Genomic DNA, 16,090 nt, shown 5'->3' with positions numbered 1-16,090 from the left:
CAGGCAGGTGCCGGGCTCAGGAATGCCACCATTGCCATTAACCGTAGCCAGCACACCCCGTCCTACCAGGCTCAGGCCACTGGGTCTTCCCAAACTTCTGCAGTAAGAGAGGTGAGGCCCCTACTATTGTCCATAACCTGCATCCAGGCTCAGGCCACTGGGTCTTCCCAAACTTCTGCAGTAAGAGAGGTGAGGCCCCTACTATTGTCCATAACCTGCATCCTGACGGCTCCGTCCTTTCCCCAACGTGTGCCGGACTGTCTGCGTTCAAATCCTCGCCCTCCCACCCCCGCCAGCTACGAAACGGAGGTCAGTGACTCAGCCTCTCCAAGCCGTGTTTCCTCCCCTGTGAAATGGGGCTAATCCTGGTCCCCACCTCCTGGGATAAACCCAGATGACCTTGGCACAGTGCTGGGCATATGCTAAGACTGATATGAAGCATCGTTATCTGCCCCTCTAAACAGGGGGCCGAGCCAGAGCAATGTGGACTCGTTTAAGGACTGGGCCTGCTGACATGCAACACTGCCTGGCCTCTTTCCCTTCAGTTTACTTCCTCTCCCACAGAACTTTCCAGGTAGAGCTACAAAGCCAGGAACGAGGGCAGGGGAGGCAGAGGCTCACGCGGTACCCTGCCTCCCCGCCACGCCGCCCCCCCCGCCCCCGACACACACACACAACCCTGGTCCGCCGGGGCCATAAAGAAGTCTGCGTTTTTTATACTCCTCTGTCATCTTGGCCTGTGCAGCCCATGCTCTGCCTGCCTTGAGGCAGAGCCCCATCTACTCAGAAAACAGGGAGTGGAGAGGGGATGCCAGCCCCTGCCACTCCTCTGCAGCCCCACCATCTCCAGCTGACAGGCAGGCAGGCAGGAGAAGCTCTCTCTGGTTGGTTTCACTTCCTGGTGTCCAGGGACTTCTCTGACGGGTTTGGTTTGGGTTAAAGACCCAGAGAGGAGTGCTTCCATAGAAAATAAAAGAAATTCAAGAATCTGTCTGCACTCTCTACCACCCCCACCACACCACAAAAGAATGGGACTCGTAAAAATAATGATAACCATAATAATACTTGCAACAATGGTGAGGATGAAGATAGCTAAAATTCACTGAGGACTCATCCCCGCTCAGGCAGTGCCTTAAGCACTTTGATGCAGATAAATTCATTTAGTCATCACGACAACCTCAATGCCAAATGTACCATTATTATCCCCATTTTAAAGATGAGAAAATAGGTAACTTCCCTAAATTTGACCAGCTGAAAAGTGGCAGAGCCAGCCTCTGGGCGCCCCCCCCACCTGGGTCCAGAGCCCCTGCTCACCACACTCGGTGCCCTAGGCCTCCAGCTGTAGTATTGATAAGGCTCTCACTCCATTATCCACCACCTACAATACCAACCCTAGATCCCAAACAGCCACACCCCAAACTCTGGGGCCCTCCCTCCCAGAAGAAAAACAGAGGGAGGGTGGGAGGATGCGAAGCCCCGCCCTTTCCAGTCCCAGCGCCAACAGCTGGAGGGTCCCCAGGAAGCCCTCCGTTCAGGAGACGCTCCAACGGTGCAGCAGCCAGATCCTCGTGTGACTTTTCCTTAAGTGAGTTACATCAGCATCAAGAACATCCTTCCTCACTGTGGGTGAGGCTGAGCCTCTTTTCTAGAAAAGATTCAGGCTCCCTGGTCCAGCTGCCAAGAAGTCGGCAGACCCGGGCACCGACAGGTTGACAGGAGGTTCATTCGCGTTTTCCTCCTCCAGGCCAGGCAGTACTTAACTGCTGACTCCAAATAAGATTCTGTCCCTCCCCTTGGAGGGCTTACGGGGGCACGCTGAGACCCACCACCAATGGCTCCCCTGAAGCTGTCACGCCAGGTCCCAGGCAGGCTCCGATCCCACTCGGCTCAACCAACCAGATCTGCTCCAGCGCAAGAGCAGCCTGACGTACTCTGGCTGGTCCTCTGGGGAAGACGGGCATCGACAGGAGGCAGCAATTCCCCCATCATGGCAAAGAATAAACAGGTACAGCAAGGCAGGCGGTGACCATGGAAGGGGTGGCCATCAGGCCGTCTGAGCCCCAGAGAATATCTGGCTGACTCTGGCTGCCACACCTCTCTGTTCCCACCGCCATGCCACCCTGGACCAAGCCACCAGCAGCGTCTGCCTGAGGTCCCCGCCGCAGCGTCCCAGCCGGTCTCGGCGCTGATCTCCCCGGCCTCGTCATGCCTTCCCCGCCCGTGGCCTCTGCTCCACCACTGACCACGACTGTGGTCTCTCGGTCCCTCACAAGGGTTTCACTCTACACTTCAGATCTGTGCAGTTTACTGTCCATATGTTACGCCTTATTAGAATCTACAGTAAAGCCACCGGTGCAAGAATCTTATTAGCAAAACTTGGCAGAGCAGACAAAACAGTTTTCTCCTGTTTTCCCAAACATTAACATTTGAAAGCAATCTACAGATAACAATCTTCAAGACGACATATTTGCTTGTGGGTAATAACAAATTGCAGACCATAAAAAACTGAGGACAGGGAGTTCCCTGGTGGCCTAGTGGTTAGGATTCTGGGCTTCCACTGCCGTGGCCCGGGTTCAATCCCTGGTCAGGGAACTGAGATCCCTCAAGCTGCGCAGCAATAACAAAATAATAATTTAAAAAATAAAAGTTAAAAAAAAAAAAAAACTGAAGACAAATTAATTTTGTCCTTAGGAAAAGTCTCCTCACTCTCCTTGGGAACCGGCTGCCTACCCTGGAACACTGTCTCCTCATTCTAACTCTTACGTCAGCTTCCCATCTCAACTTCAACATCGCTCCTCCCAGGGGAGTCCCCTCAGGCCCCGGGCCAGGCTATGCCATGGGCACCACCAGCATTCTCTACCTCTTCCCATCACATCATTCCCCTTGTGGTGATCATTTCAGAAGGATTTTCCGATCAGGGCCAGCAGTTAATTGAAAAAGTCAATTAAAGCAACGTTTGTGTACCCGAGACATACGTTCTCTACACCTCTCATTTGAAATGGAAACATACAGATGCACATTCCTTGGCCAATCTTTTTGATGCAGGGCCGAGGTCTTTTCTCCGAGTGTGGGTTTGCTGACCAGAGTTCCTGAATTGTCTATTTGCTAATTTTGATTTCTTTAAGGCGGAATAAGAACTTGAAGACATCTGCAAGGAAACCTGAGTGTGAAATACTTCTGCATTTTTAGGAAATGTTTACAGTTGTCTTGTCCACATCTATTTTTGACAGGAACAGCTGGGTCCAAACCCCAAAGCAGTAACTTCTTAGCTGTGTGACCTTGGGTAAGTTACTTAACCTCTCTGTGCCTGTTCCCCAGTTGTAAAACTGGGGTTTCAGCTTTTATCACTACTTCACTTTTATGTAATGTTAAGTGCAATTATGTAATTACAATAACAAGTACAACTGCCACAAAACAGGTTTGGGAACAAGCAGCTGACGCTTAATAAGCATCCAACTAAGCTAATGGAGCAGAAGTCCAAGGGTGTGCTGAGACCAGCCTGCTGGCTCTGAGCATTCGGCAGGCCAAGGGCATTAGTCAGAGTGTTTTACAGAAGGAAATGCAAAGCGGCAGGTAAGCCAAGGTCAATTAAGCCAGGAGAGTTAAGAAGGACTTCACGGAACTTGCCCATCATCTCCTCCAGCCCCGGCTGCATGTCAGAATCACACGATGATGGCTTCCCTGGTGCTGCAGTGGTTAAGAATCCACCTGCCAATGCCGGGGACACATGTTTGAGCCCTGGTCCAGGAAGATCCCACATGCCGCGGAGCAACTAAGCCCACGCGCCACAACTACTGAGCCTGAGCTCTAGAGCCTGCGAGCCACAACTGTTGATGCCTGCGTGCCTAGAGTCCGTGCTCCGCAACGAGAAGCCACCGCAACGAGAAGCCCGCGCACCGCAACGAAGAGTAGCTCCCACTCCCCGCAACTAGAGAAAGCCCGCGTGCAGCAACGAAGACCCAACGCAGCCAAAAATTAAAATAATAAATTAAATAAATTTAAAAAAAAAGAAAACATTAAATTAACAACAAAAAAGGAGAATCACCCGACGAGCTTTACCAAGCACAGGGCTCTGACAAGCCCAGAGGCTGATCTCTGTGCTACCAGGTGGGGCCTGGGCACTGGCGTTCAGAAAAGCTCCCGGATGACTGGAACAGGCAGGGTTGAGGACCGGTACCCTAGAATGTAACCCCTGGGAGGGCAGCGCCTGCCTCTCTCGCTCACGACTGGACACGCAGCACCTGGCGCAGTTCCTGGCCACCGTGGGCACTCAACTCCTGTCTTTCAAGGAGGGAATGGCAACCACCAGGTTCCACGAGCAGGGGCACAGGCCCCACTCCTGCTTCCCAGCTGCCCCATCACACCAGGGGGTGGGAACCCACACGAAGCAGCTGCGGCCGGGCCTAAGCAGCACACCAAAACACCAAGGGAGAAGCTGGGCCTCCACAGGAACCCGGGGCCTCAATGGTGATAAACACCCACATGCTGGTTCCAGGAGGTGCCAGCTGGACCTGTGGTTAATCATCAACCCGGCGCCACAGGAAGTGAGCGGCCATGCGTGGCAGCCCCAGCCCTGGGGCCTCCCGAGCTCTGGGCTGGTCCTTTCAGTAGACGGGTCATCCGGATTGAGAGGAGGGGCAGGACCCAGCCACAGGTGAGGTGGACGGGAGGCCTGGGGCAAGGGCCCCGGATCCAGTCTCTTCCCCCACCCACCCCAAGTCTGACCTCTCTCAGCTAGGACACCTCAACCCACGCGCCCTGAGCAGCCCCCCAGAACAGCATCACAAGAGGGCAGAACGCGGCGGAGGGGGTAAGTGTGAAAGGCTGAAAGAGAACGCGGTTGCTAGGCAACGGGCCCTAGCCCACCTTTGTTTGCTCTGGTGACAGCAAGCAGGTCTGGTCAGGGGCAGTCAGCAATGCAGCCACCTTTTCCTCCCAAGAGTTGCTTCTCTGAGTCACGGTGCAGCTCTGGTCACCTGGCGGCTTCTTCAGCTCAGGCCCCACAAAGCGTGGGGCCTGAAGGATTACCCTGATCCGCCTGCCCTCTCTTAGGACACAGGAGTATAAACAGCAGACCCAGGTAATGGCTCCTTCCTTCTCTGCCTTTACTCCCTGCAACTGGCTACAGACGCACAGCCTGCCCATCTCAGCTGTGTTTCAAGATTAGTTAGTCCTTCTGTTTTCACCTGCCTCTAAGGAAGCCTACAGAGGCCTCAGCTTGAGACCATCCACTCCTGGGCTCCTGTGCTGATCTCTCAAAATGCTTCCCAAATCTTTTTTTTTTTTTTTTTATTTATTTATGGCTGTGTTAGGTCTTCATTTCTGTGCGAGGGCTTTCTCTAGTTGTGGCAAGTGGGGGCCACTCTTCATCGCGGTGCGCGGGCCTCTCACTATCGCGGCCTCTTTTGTTGTGGAGCACAGGCTCCAGACGCGCAGGCTCAGCAATTGTGGCTCACGGGCCCAGTTGCTCCGCGGCATGTGGGATCTTCCCGGACCAGGGCTCAAACCCGTGTCCCCTGCATTAGCAGGCAGACTCTCAACCACTGCGCCACCAGGGAAGCCCGCTTCCCAAATCTTTGGCAACCGAGGCAGGAAACCCAGGAAGGGTCTGTAGAGCTGCTTTTTAGATTCTGGCTGAGCGGTTCTCAGGGATGGGAGAGAAAGTCCTGCTCACGGCAGGGCTGTTCAGGAAAGGACTGGAGAAGCCAGAGGCAGCCTCCAGGAAGAACTCAAGGGACCCCCCCCGCCTCTTGGTGCCAGTCCCTGCTTTTGCTTCTACGGAGGAAGAAAGCTCATTTGTTGCTTGCTGGAGGCATCGAGCCCAATGACCCACCATCCCTTCAATGCCCGCTAGCTGCAGAGGTGGCTGCCGTTCTCTGAGATCGCACCAGAGGGTGAAGCTGGGGGCAGGGAGTAGCACCTGGGACAGGGCCTTGGAGAAGCCCCTGCACTCAGGGCCTCTGTCCCCACTTTTCCAGGTTCACATGGACAGACTACTAACAAAACGCGCCTGGAAGGATGAGTTCTGGCAGAACCCCTTGGACCAGGGGGGCCTGGTAGTGATCTGCTTGTTCATCATTATGGTCCTGTTTCTCATCTTGTTTGCTATTGTGTTTGGTTTACTCCCCCCACTCGATAGGGTCAACCAGCGTGAAGAGTCGTGACCTGACTTTCTGCGGGCCAAGAAGGAGGCCACTGTTAATACACTCTCAGAACACCATGTACCTTTTCTCCAAAGCCCTTTTAACAGTCTGGAATTATACATTTTTCATGTGATGATCTGATAAGTGCCTGTCTTCCCCACTGGTCCAAGCAACAAAAACCAGGGGCTGGGTCTCTTTCTGTTCCCCATTGTACCCCCTTTTCTGATGTGCCCTCGCACAGAGTCAGTATCAATCAATATTTGCTGGTTGAATAAATGAATGAATGAACAAATGAGCAAACGAATGGATAAACAGAGGGATACTGGGCCGTTGGCTCCCCCAGCCTGGAGACCCCAGGAGATGACAGAGCCCAGTACAATCTAGGCCTAAACCAAAGCTGTTTTGCCCATCTCAGACAGGGTCCAGAGGCCTCTAGGCTGGAGGAAGGTTGCTTTGAACCTAATTACTGTTCCTTTTTACACGCAAAGGTAAATTTGGCCCTGTCATAAATAATCAAATGCATTTCATGGCCACACTCAGAGAAAGTAGCTGCACACAAAGGAGAGGAAGCCAACTGGACGCCCCACGCTGGCCTCATTCATGTGACCCAAGTGTCTTTTCTCTTGGTCCCAGAGATGCCCAGGTATCCCCCACAGGGTCCTCCAGCCCCCATGCACCCCAGACCCTACAACGCAGCCCTTGTAGAAAAGTCCCCGCCTCTGCCAAAGCCACCAAGCAGGCCTGTCCCTCACTGCCAAGTGCCCTCCCTTTGCAAACAGCTGCTTCAACATCAACCTCAAACCAGGCTATTCTTAGAAAAGGGGCAAGTATCTGGTGAGGAAGGGGCTGTGCCTTCGTGCTATATACCATTTAGGCAATGAAGAAACATTCCTTTTTACTCAAAGAGCAATTTCAAATCCAGCCACACCAGCCGTGCTCACTCCGTCCCAGGGCCTGGAAGTCCTGGAATCTGACACCCTCGTGTGTAGCAAATGAGACAGAATAGATGAGGCTGCACACGGGGCAACAGGAGGCCCACCGATGCCCGGACCCCTGACGCTCTAACAGGCCCCAGCTCTCTGGTATGAGACAGAAAGCAGAGGGCCCTGGGAGGACCTGTCCTCTTGCCTGGCGAGTTGCTGCAGTCCAGAGGGATACGGCAGAGCTAAGCTTCCAGACAGCTCCCCAGAGCCTCAGACTCACCCCAAACAAGACCCCGGCCAGGGTGACTTCCAGCAGAGGGAACTCTGACAACTAGCAAGGACGCTGAGCCCTTTCATGACAAGCGCTTTACTCAAGGGACCAAAGAAGGCCTGATTTAGCAACTCACTATGTTAGTGCCTGAAAAGGGCTCTGGTTGCAATGGCTGCGGGCAAGGGTGCCAACCACCTCTGCTGGGTGTGGTCTTGCCACAGAGGCCAAATGAGACATGGCGTCTTGGAGAAGGAAATAGGCTCCTTCAGCCTAGGAGCCACCGACCTGGTGAATAGGAGGGGGCGGGAATCAGAACACATGGCCCAAGTAAGTGCCTCTCTGGTTTCCAGAAGAAAGCCCCAAACATCTGGTGGGCACCGCCAGTGCCAGGCACCTAATCAACTCCATGCTTCAAGAATCCAGTCTTGCAAAAACCAAGATGGCATGTGTGTATGAAAATGTGCATATCACTGAAAATTGGGAAATGGGGGATTAGTGGCATCCGTGAGGGATCTTAGTTCCCCGACTAGGGATTGAACCCCGGCCCTCGGCAGTGAAAGCACCGAGTCCTAACCACTGGACCGCCAGGGAACTCCCAACCACGACCTCTCTGGACAGTGGTCTGTTCATCTCTTAAGTCTGAAGCAATCAATTCTGCCTCATCTACCTTACAGGGTTGTCCAACGAGATCTGACCAGTGAGAGCAGAGGAATCAAAGAGGTTTTTCGAGCAAAGGGCTACACAAATGCAAGTGCTCCCAGCTTGTCCAGAATGCTCTGGATGTCCCTCACACAGTGCACCCACAGCTGCTCGTGCCCAGGGCTCTCCCTGCCACAACCTGCCTGTCGCTGAGCAGCTATCAGGCTCTTTCATGGCCCCCACCGCCAGCAGATGCAGATCAAAGAGCTAAGTGGGTTCCAAGTAGGCAGGCTGGTGTTATGTTAGAAAAGTTGATTTCTCTCCAAGCACATTACCGCCCCTGCCCTCCCAAGACATAAGCTGGGCCACATGTCTCTGTTTGGGTCTGGGATGAGAGGGACTACTCCACAAGTGAAGCCAGTGGTACAGCTCAGTGGCACGTGATGACCACAATGCCAGTGGCTCAGAGCTGGTCACATCTCTCGGAACTGAGGCACCCATGGTGCCAGCCACTCCAGAAGTGGGTGGAGTGGGATGGGTGGATGAGCACCCAAAATACTCAACGAAATCCTCACAGTGCCAGAGTTTCTGGGGCCTTCCACAGAAAGGTGGGAGGGTACCAACTTCCACGCTCCAACAGGAAATATTCCCACACGATGGCTTTCAGCAGGCAGGGGTCCCTTGATGGCCCAAGAACTGTCCTATGTTAGCTGGTTAACTAGCGGTGCTGGGAGAGGAAAAGATCTCACTAACACTTGTTTCCACACACAAGATAAGTCACTCACCCCGATTCTTCACAGAAGGCCACCAGGGCATCAAAGGCCAAGACAGCAGCTTTATCGGATGCTTTGTTCCCTCTCTTTTCCTGGAGACAAGAAACGACCATTCAGTAAAAGTCTTACATAGTTGGACTACCCTGTAGCCCAACAAATAGTGAGAGAGAAAAATATCAAATGACACTAATAAAGCCATTCACAAAACAGAGTCCCCACACCTGACCATGCATCTGAATCACCTGGGTAACTTTAAAAGACCTGAGGCCCCATTCAGCAAGACTACTGAATTGAACTTTCTGAACCTGGAGCTCCAGGGAGTTTATATTTTCAAAAGCTGCTCAGGTGATTCTCATGCAAAGGGCCCGGGGAATGGCATTTGGGAATCACTGTATAATATGACCTAATTTAATAGGAGTTAAATATATATACGAGTGTGTGAAGGAACATACTAACCTCTGTATGTGTGGAAGGACATACACTAAACGTTGACAGTCATTACTTCTGAGTGTTGGGATTATGCATTATTTGCCTTTTGGTACATGGCTATTTGTTAAATTTTCCTTTTAAAAAATTGTGAAGGGACTTCCCTGGCCGTCCAGTGGTTAAGACTTCGCCTTTCAATGCAGCGGTTGCGGGTTTGATCCCTGGTCGGGGAGCTAAGATCCCACATGCCTCGCAACCAAAACAGCAAAACGTAAAACAGAAGCAATATTGTAACAAATTCAATAAAGACTTTAAAAATGGTCCACATCAAAAAAAAAATCTTAAAAAAATAAATTGTGAAAAATTTTAAAATACAGACTAGCCAAGAAAATATAGCAGACACTAATACCCAGGACATTCTCTACTGCCTTTCTGCTTCTGGAAGTTGAATGGTTCCCATCTCCCGAACACACAAATACACATACTTCCTCTACTTCCATTCTCCCAATACATTTATATCACGATTTCTTATTACATCACAATTTCCCTTAAGGTGATTCTTCAGAGCTAACCACGTGATTATATTTTTACTATTTCCCATGATCACATATCCTTCGACAACACTGTTTCTCCTGAAATTAACAGCTGACCTGTTTTTTCATTTCCTTAGATTTCAGTGCATCACGAACACCCCCCAAATGTTCTGATGTAATGAAAAATTCACTTTGGTAAGGGGGGGCCAATGATGGCAAGGTCCAGTTTTATCTTTGGAAACATCCTTCCTGGTGTCTTCCGTCCCCGTGTTCGACCTGGGCCTCTGCTCTCCAGGCCTGGTGCACAGCTGAGACTACCGTTCACTCTCGTCCTAGGACACTCCCTTTGCCTCGCTCCTGGGTCAGGTCTCCATCTTCCTTTCCTAGTTGACTGCCTCTGCAGTGGAGAACATCCTTTAGTAGCTTCTCCAAAGGAGAAAGTTTCTTGAAATCATCTGTCTGAAAATGTCTTTATCCTACTTTCACACTAACTGGTTGGCTGGGTAGGAAATTCTAGATTGGATGGTTTATTTAGCATTTGGAAGCACTGTTTCTCGTTTCCAGTATTACAATGGTGAAAACTGGTGCTCTTTGGACTCCCTGTCCTCCATGTAACACCTCTCTGGAAGCTTTCTGGATCATCTCTTTTTTATTAAAAATTTTTTTTTCACTGCATTGGGTGTTCATTGCTGTGCACAGGCTTTCTCTAGTTGCAGTGAGTGGGGGCTACCTTTCATTGCAGTGCACGGGCTTTTCATTGTGGTGGCTTCTCTTGTTGTGGAACATGGGCTCTAGGCACGGGCTTCAGTACTTGTGGCACGCAGGCTCAGTAGTTGTGGCGCACGGGCTTAGTCGCTCTGCGGCATGTGGGATCTTCCCGGACCAGGGCTTGAACCTGTGTCCCCTGCATTGGCAGGTGGATTCTTAACCACTGTGCCACCAGGGAAGTCCCTGGATCATCTCTTTATCTCAAATGATCTCAAATGTCTCAATGATGAGCCCAGTGTGAGCTCTTGTAATTCACTGTGTTAGTAGGTTTTAAATAAATACCTTATACCTAATCACCTTACCGAAATCTTTTCCTTGTCTAATTTGAACTTCAGACAAGTTAATCACACTCCCTTAGGTCATGGCAAACTATCATCCTTGGTCCTCGCAAGGCCCCTTCGTTCCCAATCGCTACTTGCATCCACCTTCTCTCCCGTCATTCAAATTTACTCATTTATTCAATAAACACTTATTAAGCACTTAACTACATTCCCAGCACTGAGCTAGGCATTAATTACAGCTACAGAAAGGTTCCTGCTGTCATGGAACTTACATTTCAATATAGCAAACCTATAAAGTCAAACAGTAATAAATATGATTTTTATAAAAAGGAAGATACGAGACTTCCTGGGCCCCCAGCTATGCCTATTACTCTATGGGGAGTATTTACTATCATTTCTTCTTCACACCCCATTGCTGGATATTTAGTTTGTTTCCGATTTTCTGTCCTCATGATCAATTCTACCACTCAAGCCCTTGAGCACATGAGCTTACGCACTGCCACTTTTTACTTATTTATTTTTGGCTGCATTTTTTGGTCTTCTTTGCTGCGTACGGGCTTTCTCGAGTTGCAGCGAGTGCGGGCTACTCTTCGTTGAGGTGGGCGGGCTTCTCACTGAGGTGGCTTCTCTTGTTGCGGAGCACAGGCTCTAGGGTGCGCGGGCTCAGTAGCTGTGGCGCACGGGCTTAGTTACTCCGTGGCATGTGGGATCTACCCGGACCAGGGATTGAACCCGTGTCCCCTGCATTGGCAGGTGGATTCTTAACCACTGCGCCCCCAGGGAAGTCCCCACTGCCACTCTTATTTCAGGTGATTTGGTTCCAGAAATAGGATATCTAGGTCAAAGGGTATCTGTATTTTAAAATTTAAATAGATATTGCTAGATTGCTTCCCCCCAAAAGACTGTAACACTGCATTTTTCTCTTGGCAAAGCGTAGGCACTCTTTCTTTCACACGCCCACTAGTAACAGGAGTTTGAGCTCTTTTACACGTGTGTCAAATCATTTTACTTTAATTTGCATTTACCTGATTACTACCGAATTTGAACATCTTTGGACGAGGATTTGGATGAGTTTTTCTGGGAACTTTCCTTTCATATCCTTTGTTTTTCTTGTCAGTTGGTGAAAGCTCTCTACTTATTCTCAGCTTTAACCTTTTGTTTGCCTTTTACATTAAATATTTTTCCAGATCTACAGTCTATTTGTTTACGGTATCTTTCACCACGTATATTTTTTCCATAGGTTCAGGATTTATAGAAACTTAAGATTTTTTATATATTCAAATATTTGGTTTTTTAAGACAGCTTTCTGGATTTTTAATTTTCATTACAACAATATCTTCACCATATCTCCAGCCCTAGGTGGCACACTGGACTAAATTTTGTTTAGTTTTTACATGAGGTCCTTAATTTGTCTTTTATATAAGGTGTCAAATGGGGCACTTTTATTTTATTCCTGCGGTGTCAGCACCAGCTATTAGACAATTCATTCTTTTCCCATTAAACTGAATTATCAGCTTCATCAATATTAAATGATGTATTCTAGGACCTTTTTTTTTTTTGGTTTGTTTGTTCTTTGAATTTATTTATTTTTTATACAGCAGGTTCTTATCTATTTTATACATATTAGTGTATATATGTCAATCCCAATCTCCCAATTCATCCCACCACCCCCCCCCCGCCCCGGCCACTTTCCCCCCTTGGTGTCCATACGTTTGTTCTCTACATCTGTGTCTCTATTTCTGCCTTGCAAACCAGTTCATCTGTACCATTTTTATAATAAATCGGTGTTGAATTTTGTCAAAAGCTTTTTCTGCATCTATTGAGATGATCATATGGTTTTTATTCTTCAGTTTGTTAATATGGTGTATCACATTGATTGATTTGCATATATTGAAGAATCCTTGCATCCCTGGGATAAATCCCACTTGATCATGGTGTATGATCCTTTTAATGTGTTGCTGGATTCTGTTTGCTAGTCTTTTGTTGAGGATTTTTGCATCTATATTCATCAGTGATATTGGTCTGTAATTTTCTTTTTTTGTGACATCTTTGTCTGGTTTTGGTATCAGGGTGATGGTGGCCTTGTAGAACGAGTTTGGGAGTGTTCCTCTGCAATTTTTTGGAAGAGTTTGAGAAGGATGGGTGTTAGCTCTTCTCTAAATGTTTGAAAGAATTCACCTGTGAAGCCATCCAGTCCTGGACTTTTGTTTGTGGGAAGATTTTTGTTGTTGTTGTTGGAAGATTTTTAATCACAGTTTCAATTTTATTACTTGTGCTTGGTCTGTACATATTTTCTATTTCTTCCTGGTTCAGTCTTGGAAGGTTATACCTTTCCAAGAATTTGTCCATTTCTTCCAGGTTGTCCATTTTATTGGTATAGAGTTGCTTGTAGTAGTCTCTTATGATGCTTTGTATTTCTGCAGTGTCCATTGTAACTTCTCCTTTCTCATTTCTAATTTTATTGATTTGAGTCCTCTCCCTCTTTTTCTTGATGAGTCTGGCTAAAGGTTTATCAATTTTGTTTATCTTCTCAAAGAACCACCTTTTAGTTTTACTGATCTTTGCTACTGTTTTGTTTGTTTCTATTTCATTTATTTCTGCTCTGATCTTTATGATTTCTTTTCTTCTACTAACTTTGGGTTTTGTTTGTTCTTCTTTCTCTAGTTCCTTTAGGTGTAAGGTTAGACTGTTTGAGATTTTTCTTGTTTCTTGAGGTAGGATTGTATTGCTATAAACTTCCCTCTTAGAACTGGTTTTGCTGCATCCCATAGGTTTTTGATCATCGTGTTTTCATTGTTATTTGTTTCTAGGTATTTTTTGATTTCCTCTTCAACTTCTTCAGTGATCTCTTGGTTATTTAGTGACATATTGTTTAGCCTCCATGTGTTTGTGTTTTTTATGTTTTTTTCCCTGTAATTGATTTCTAATCTCATAGTGTTGTGGTCAGAAAAGATGCTTGATATGATCTCAATTTTCTTAAATTTACCAAGGCTTGATTTGTGACCCAAGATGTGATCTATCTTGGAGAATGTTCTGTGTGCACTTGAGAAGAAAGTGTAATCTGCTGTTTTTGGATGGAATGTCCTATAAATACAAATTAAATCTATCTGGTCTATTGTGTCATTTAAAGTTTGTGTTCCCTCATTAATTTTCTGTCTGGATGATCTGTCCATTGGTGTAAGTGAGGTGTTAAAGTCCCCCACTATTATTGTGTTACTGTCGATTTCCTCTTTTACAGCTGTTAGCATTTGCCTTATGAATTGAGGTGCTCCTATGTTGGGTACATATATATTTATAATTGTTATATCTTCTTCTTGGATTGAACCCTTGATCATTATGCAGTGTCCTTCCTTGTCTCTTGTAACATTCTTTAAAGTCTATTTTATCTAATATGAGTATTGGTACTCCAGCTTTCTTTTGATTTCCATTTGCATGGAATATCTTTTTCCATCCCCTCACTTTCAGTCTGTATGTGTCCCTAGGTCTGAAGTGGGTCTCTTGTAGACAGCGTATATATGGGTCTTGTTTTTGTATCCATTCAGTGAGCCTGTGTCTTTTGGCTGGAGCATTTAACCCATTGACGTTTAAGGTAATTATCGATATGTATGTTCCTATTACCATTTTCTTAATTGTTTTGGGTTTGTTTTTGTAGGTCCTTTTCTTCTCTTGTGTTTCCCACTTAGAGAAGTTCCTTTAGCATTTGTTGTAGAGCTGGTGTGGTAGTGCTGAATTCTCTTAGCTTTTGCTTGTCTGTAAAGCTTTTGATTTCTCCATTGAACCTGAATGAGATCCTTACCGGGTAGAGTAATCTTGGTTGTAGGTTCTTCCCTTTCATCACTTTAAATATATCGTGCCACTCCCTTCTGGCTTGTAGAGTTTCTGCTGAGAAATCAGCTGTTAACCTTATGGGAGTCCCCTTGTATGTTATTTGTTGTTTTTTCTAGGACCTATTTTCTAATTCTCTCGTCTGTTCCAATAACTGTTACTGTATTACATGGATTTGATCAGGGTGGCAGCACAGCATATTCTGATGCTAGGTTAAGCACATCCCCTTCATCATTCTCCTTTTTCATACTTTTCCTGGCTGTTCTTGAGCACTTATTCTTGCACATAAATTCTAAGATTCTACTTCCCAATAAAAGCCTTTTGGGATTTCAGTTGGGACTTCATGAAATATTTATATTAACTTTGAGGAGAAAAGACAGTTTTAAGTCTTCCCAATCACTTTTGTATCTGTTCAGAGTTTGTTTTCTTTCAATGAGATTTTAGTTTTCTTCATCTAAATCAGTGGCTCTCATCCCTGGCTGCATATTAACATCAACTGGGGAGGTTTTAAAAAAAAGTCTCTTGATAAGAACCGGTAACATTTACTTCTAGGTATTTTATAAGTTTTATTCTTGCAAATTAAACATGTTTTCATTTCTATTCCTAGGTATTTACAGTAATGTTTCTCTTACATTCAGCCATCTTGCCAAGTTTTCTTATGAATCCTAGTAGATTTCTAGTAGAGTCTTTGGGGTTTTCTAGGCATACATTTGTTAAAATTTCTATCTGCTGGGGTCTTATCTCCTTGTCACTGTGAGTTTATATAGTTTTCATCCTTTTATTGTCCTTTTGGTGGGGATCAGGAATAAGCCCTTGTGTTCAATCTTTCTTATAAGGAAAAGTCGATGTGTATCCTTTTGCAACGTCACACATTATGTTTTGGGGGGGTTTAATCCATGTTGATTCATGCAGAGTTACTGCTTCATTTTTAACTGCTCTGGACCATTCCACTGTGTGACTAGCCCACTGTTTACTTACCCCACACCCCACAGAGGAAGAGTTTGATTTCCCCACTGTGTTGCTGCAGCCAACATCGCTGTATACCCTCATACAGTCCATCATGTGCACTGACACCCTGTCTACCTAGATGTGGAACTGCTGAGTCGCAGTGCGCCAGTCCCCTCCACGTACACGTGTCACCTCGTCTCTCTTCAAAGCAGCCGTTCTAGCTTATAATCCTGACCATGTCATGAGCTGCCCTCTCCCCACATCCTTGCCAACAGTGACTATAAAGATGTTTTACACTTTGGCCAGTCTGATGGGTAGAAAATGATAGCTTGTCATCTGATTTGCATTTCTCTGATTCCTAAGTGAGGCTGAGCATCTCTTTGTATGTTCTTTTTTTTTTTTCCTCTTTGTATGTTTATTAGATATTCTGGCTTCCTCTTCTGTGAAATCCATCCTTTTTGCTATGTAGCTGTTTGCCTTTTACTGTTTTACCTGCAGGAGTTCTATACAGCCAGCCAATGATGTCTATCACGATGAAATCCCCAAATGGCTCATTTTTT

The 16,090-nt window shown here is 47.1% G+C and overlaps 2 protein-coding genes across 4 annotated transcripts in view; one reads left to right on the top strand and one right to left on the bottom strand.

The window, feature by feature from the left end:
• Positions 1–16,090, bottom strand: part of RECQL5 (RecQ like helicase 5) — a 37,401-nt gene that overhangs the window by 14,114 nt on the left and 7,197 nt on the right. For all 3 annotated transcript variants that reach the window (XR_009006347.1, XM_007185694.2, XM_057536367.1), the window contains exon 8: positions 8,762–8,841. Coding sequence is in view for 2 of the 3 variants with exons in the window: in XM_007185694.2 (XP_007185756.2) it covers positions 8,762–8,841 (80 nt within the window). In the remaining variant the exon portion in view is untranslated. The remainder of the gene's footprint in view (positions 1–8,761; positions 8,842–16,090) is intronic.
• SMIM6 (small integral membrane protein 6) lies at positions 4,576–8,031 on the top strand. Its single transcript, XM_057536138.1, has 4 exons — positions 4,576–4,654; positions 4,735–4,810; positions 5,979–6,150; positions 8,012–8,031. Exons 3-4 carry the CDS (start codon positions 5,985–5,987, stop codon positions 8,029–8,031), a joined length of 186 nt encoding a protein of 61 aa, XP_057392121.1. The 5' UTR covers positions 4,576–4,654; positions 4,735–4,810; positions 5,979–5,984.

The sequence above is a fragment of the Balaenoptera acutorostrata genome, chromosome 20 (assembly GCF_949987535.1).
Source record: "Balaenoptera acutorostrata chromosome 20, mBalAcu1.1, whole genome shotgun sequence".
Lineage (NCBI taxonomy): Eukaryota > Metazoa > Chordata > Mammalia > Artiodactyla > Balaenopteridae > Balaenoptera > Balaenoptera acutorostrata.
This window is presented reverse-complemented; position numbering and strand designations above follow the sequence as displayed.